Here is a 4,621-nt window from a genome sequence, read left to right as displayed (position 1 = left end):
GGGGGGAGCGCCGCGCCGACTACGAGCGCTTCATGCAGCAGCGCTTCCCGCCCGCCGCCTCCTACGCGGACTTCGCGCCCCATTTCACCGCCCACGACTTCCAGCCCCGTGAGTGGGCCCGGCTCTTCCAGCGGGCCGGGGCCAGGTCAGTGCGCAGCACCGGCCGGGTGGCATCGCTGACTGCGGTACCTGAGGGGGTGGGGCCACGTCTGGGGCCCATGAGGGGCTGAGGCCGTTTCTGGGGATCCTGAAGGGACTCGGGTCCCTGACAGGTCGTGCCTGAAGTGCCACGGACACGGCTCCTCTTACGGCTTCGCAAGTCTCAGTTGGTCGTCTTTTCCAGAATTAAAACCAATTTAAAAACTTTGCTATTCATGTCATTTCTTTTAAATTTTAAGGATAATGAAAAGGGCTTTTAATGAGGACCCCTCACGGCGTGGTTTCTCAGTTCCTTGCTTTTGTAGTTTTGGATTTGTCAGTGAGGACTGGGGATAACTCAGTTCCTTTGTCACCCTGATCCGGAACTTTTCCCTCAGGTACGTGGTGCTGACCACAAAGCACCACGAAGGCTTCACCAACTGGGGGTCTCCTGTGTCCTGGAACTGGAATTCTTTGGACACGGGGCCCCACCGCGATCTTGTGGGAGAGCTGGGACAGGCGCTCAGAGAGAAGTATGGCTACACTTCGCTGCTTTGTCATCTTCATGCACTGAATTCTCTTGGCTGTTCTTGGCAAACAGCGAAAATGATGAGTTTGATATGAAAACAGAGCTTGCAAAGTCACGAAATTGTGAAATAATAATGCCAGTAATCTACTCTGCACTGATCCTCAATCCCTGCTGCTGGCCTAACTCTTTTCTTTGTGTTTTCTATCCTTCAGCAACATACGCTACGGACTATATCATTCTCTGTTAGAGTGGTTTAACCCTCTCTATCTGTCTGACAAAAAAAGCGGCTTCAAGACCCAGAACTTTGTTTTAAAGAAGACAATGCCAGAACTCTATGATCTTGTCTTAAAGTAAGAGCTGCAACCAGTCAGGATGCAACAACAGTTCTTGGCTTCCACACTATCGAGAAAGATGCTAAGTAGATGCAGAGAACAGAGATGACAAATGCTAATTTTTGCCAAAGGAAATCTGTTTACTTAGCAGTAATGATTTGAGATAATTAAAAAAGGGGTTCATATTTGCCTTGTCAGTAATCTAACTTGTACAGTAAGGTAGGGGCAAATCTTGCGTGCAAGAGAAATGCCATTTAATACTGCCTTTTCTGAGAGCAGCTTTGAAAAAGCAGCAAGCTGTTTAGTAAAGTAGAAGAGCAATTTCACTGTGAATCTGCATCCCTCCTTTGATTTCCCAGTTGACCAAACTACCAGGCTTGGACACATGCTGCTCACAGTAGCCATTGTAGCAGGTAAAGGATGTACCTCATAACTGCCTCTAAGATGCAGTCTTCTGTGTTTGGAAGAACTGCATCCTTTGAGCCATGATAATCACTCTGCTGCTACAAGAAAGTCACTTGCGGCTTTTTTTGAAGCGGAAAGTGATAGCATGAACCTCCTGGTAATGTCGAGTGATGGGAAGTGAAAATGGACTCCAGAGACAAGAAACTCTGAAGTGCTTCTTTCGGGGTAGGAGCAGATAAGCCATTCTGAAATAATGTTAATCTCTCTCTTAGGTATAAACCAGATTTGATTTGGTCAGATGGAGACTGGGAAGCTCCAGACTCATACTGGAATTCTACCTCCTTCCTTGCCTGGCTGTATAACGACAGTCCTGTCAAGGTAAAACCTTCAGCTGTCCCTCATGGCCTGCAGCATTGTGTAGGTGTGGAAGGTCTGGCAGCAGTGAGATATGAATGCAATCAAATGAGTAACCCTCTTGGCAGGTACCAAACTTGTTTTATTCTTTCACCAGAATTAAAAAGTCCACATTGTGCTTTTAAGAGAAGCCTCTGGGATTCAAATCCCAGGGGATAAGTACTCGGCCCGCTAACTTAGATGCCTCAGGTAACTCGGGAGAGATGGATGCAAGCTGAAAAAGTCCCAGACAAAACCTTCTCTTTTCTGATTTATGTTTCTTTTTCCAGGATACTGTTGTTGTGAACGACCGTTGGTGTAATAATTGCTCCTGCCATCACGGAGGCTTCTACAACTGTGCTGACAAATACAAGCCAGGAACCCTCCTTGCTCACAAGTGGGAGATGTGCTCCTCCATTGACAAGCTCTCCTGGGGTTATCGAAGCAACATGCACATTGATGAGTTAATGGATGTAGCCACTATCATCGAGGTAAGAAATCAGAATTCAAATGAATTAGGAGTTAACTAAGAATTAAAGATTTATTTCATTCTGCTACTTGGAGAAAGAGCTGGCACAGGCTTCGTACAGGCAAGAGGAGCTAAGGGAGCATTTCATGAGGACAAAGCACTTCTCAAGTTTCTTTGTTGTCAGAAGTGAAGAAAATGCAATTGTTACCTTAATTTGTCTGCCACAGGAGCTAGTGCAAACTGTGAGCTTTGGAGGCAACTACCTTCTCAACGTGGGACCTACAAAAGAGGGAGTGATTGTTCCCATCTTCCAAGAAAGGCTTCTGGCCCTCGGGAGATGGCTGGGCACTAATGGGGAGGCAATTTATGAGTCAAAGCCATGGAGAGTACAGATGGAGAACAGTACAAACACCATCTGGTAAGGACTCCATTGCTCAGCTGGGCTGGGACTTCCAAAGCTGATGCTGCTTCTAAAATTTGGCATTTTCTGAAAGGTTGCCATTAGGCACAGGTGGCTTTTAGGTAATAACCTAGAGCTGGAGTGCTCACTTACTGCCACATGTAATCTAAGGAGTATCATGTGGAAAGAACGGAATAAAATTCAGATCTTCAGCCATCTTATGTGATTTAAAAACCAGTAGTTCTTTGAAAAAAAATCCATACCATTCACCAGTGAGTGAATCAAGAGCCAGAAATGCTACAGAACAGAGCTTTTAGTTTTGAGTGTGCCCAAATGTGTTCAGTCTAGAAATGCAGAGCAATGACAAGATCAGCACATGGCAGCTCATCTGATGCATTGACCACAGCCTGAGGCGAGGAGTGATGACATTTGCTTTTAGGCAGCGTGTGTGGACTTTGTTTCTTTGTTTGGGTTTTATCAGCCAGCAGTTTCTGATGGGTCCAAAGTGAGAGATTTTGGAATGAGGGGAAAGTAGGTGACCCCTGTGGAGTGACAGTGGGCAAGCCGGTGTTCTCATGCTGCCAGGTTGGGCCATGGTTGGTTCTCTCTTGTGGGCTCTTCACCTCAGTGAACTCTTCCTGCCTTAGGTACACTTCCAAAGGAGCGGTTGTCTATGCCATCTTTCTGACCTGGCCTCAGAAAAGTGTGTTGCAGCTGTCCGTGCCCACTCCATCCCCAGCCACACAAGTAAGGAACTTGAAGGAAAAAGACCTAATGCACTTTTGGAACCCACCTTGGGCACATGTGGGTTGAGAAGGCCCAGTTTGACTTCTGCTGGAGAGAACATGAAGCTGTTATCCCTTACTGATTGGTATAGGGTGCTTTCACCCACACCCTTGCAGCATCCTCTGTTATTCTTCAGGTTTGATCTCACTATTTAACATGGAAGAACAGACAGGGTGAGTTCATCTCCCATAGAATAGGTAGGAACATTTCTCCCTGCAACTGTTTGATCCTATTGACGCAGGGAGGTAAAGTAAATAACAAGCCTCACACACTGAAGGGATCACTGGCATTACATCTCTAATTCAGACGAAGTACACTGACTTGCTAATTGTAAATGTAATTGTGACGCAAATGCTACTGTGCCCTTTGCTCTAGACAAACACAGGTAAAGCCTTCTCGGTTGCTTTTTTTTTTTGGGGGGGGGGGGAGTAAGCCACCCAAAACCCAGCACACTGCAGTCAAATGTTTGGCCCGAAAATATCACTTATGTTGTTATTTGTGCACTCTGAATGGCGGGGGGAAAAGTACAGGGCTGCCTCGAATGTGGGAAGTGTTGCAGGTGTAGGGACTTAGGGACTGAAACTTAGTTTGGGTGTCCTGCAGCATTCAAAGTGTCCATCTGAGCAACTGAGTGTCCCTGTGCCCTTTCTGCAGGTGACGATGTTGGGTTTTGCAGGAACCCTGCAGTGGCAGCAGCGTCCCGGTGAAGGGCTGCTCGTGACTTTGCCCTATGCACCTCCGTCTCCTGAGCGCTCGCAGCCAGGTTGGGCTGTTCGGCTGGAGGGGGTGAAGTGACAGCCAGGGGGTAAAAGCAGCCGCACCCCGCCTGTCCTTTCCACTGAGTCTCAGATGAGTTGTTCATTCACTGTTAAATAAATTGTTTTTCAAGACAGGATTTCTCTTCTAAGCATTCTGTAAGGCATCACCGGGCCTTGCTGCCAGCCCAGCAGAGTTCTGCCAGGAAAAAGGGCTCTTGGCCTAAATCTGAGCCTCCGCCCTCGCTGCTGGGGCTGGGGGAAAGGCTGCGTGGGGGCCGGGGTGCGAGGCCGGGCACAGGGCTGGCACGGGGCAGCCCATCGCGTCCCAGCACGGCGTCCGCCCGCGCGGTGCTCCGCGTCCCGGTGGGCGGCGGCGTTTCCCCATTCGTGGGCTGCAGTACGGCCCGCGCT

The 4,621-nt window shown here is 48.4% G+C and overlaps 1 protein-coding gene across 1 annotated transcript; it reads left to right on the top strand.

The window, feature by feature from the left end:
• Positions 1-6: 6 nt before the first annotated feature.
• On the top strand, positions 7-4,347 carry FUCA1 (alpha-L-fucosidase 1). The gene is made up of 8 exons (XM_010723536.2): positions 7-145; positions 537-671; positions 880-1,017; positions 1,677-1,782; positions 2,088-2,288; positions 2,494-2,684; positions 3,314-3,413; positions 4,107-4,347. The coding sequence occupies exons 1-8, from the start codon at positions 33-35 to the stop codon at positions 4,245-4,247; spliced, it is 1,125 nt and encodes a 374-aa protein (XP_010721838.2). The 5' UTR covers positions 7-32; the 3' UTR covers positions 4,248-4,347.
• The last annotated feature ends 274 nt before the right edge of the window (positions 4,348-4,621 follow it).

The sequence above is a fragment of the Meleagris gallopavo genome, chromosome 25 (assembly GCF_000146605.3).
Source record: "Meleagris gallopavo isolate NT-WF06-2002-E0010 breed Aviagen turkey brand Nicholas breeding stock chromosome 25, Turkey_5.1, whole genome shotgun sequence".
In the NCBI taxonomy this organism is placed as follows: domain Eukaryota; kingdom Metazoa; phylum Chordata; class Aves; order Galliformes; family Phasianidae; genus Meleagris; species Meleagris gallopavo.
This window is presented reverse-complemented; position numbering and strand designations above follow the sequence as displayed.

Coding starts and splice junctions, on each gene's coding strand:
- FUCA1 (XM_010723536.2), top strand. CDS start 33: ATGCAGCAGCGCTTCCCGCCCGCCGCCTCCTACGCGGACTTCGCGCCC. Junction 146..536: donor TTCCAGCGGGCCGGGGCCAG/GTCAGTGCGCAG, acceptor CTTTTCCCTCAG/GTACGTGGTGCTGACCACAA. Junction 672..879: donor GGACAGGCGCTCAGAGAGAA/GTATGGCTACAC, acceptor TCTATCCTTCAG/CAACATACGCTACGGACTAT.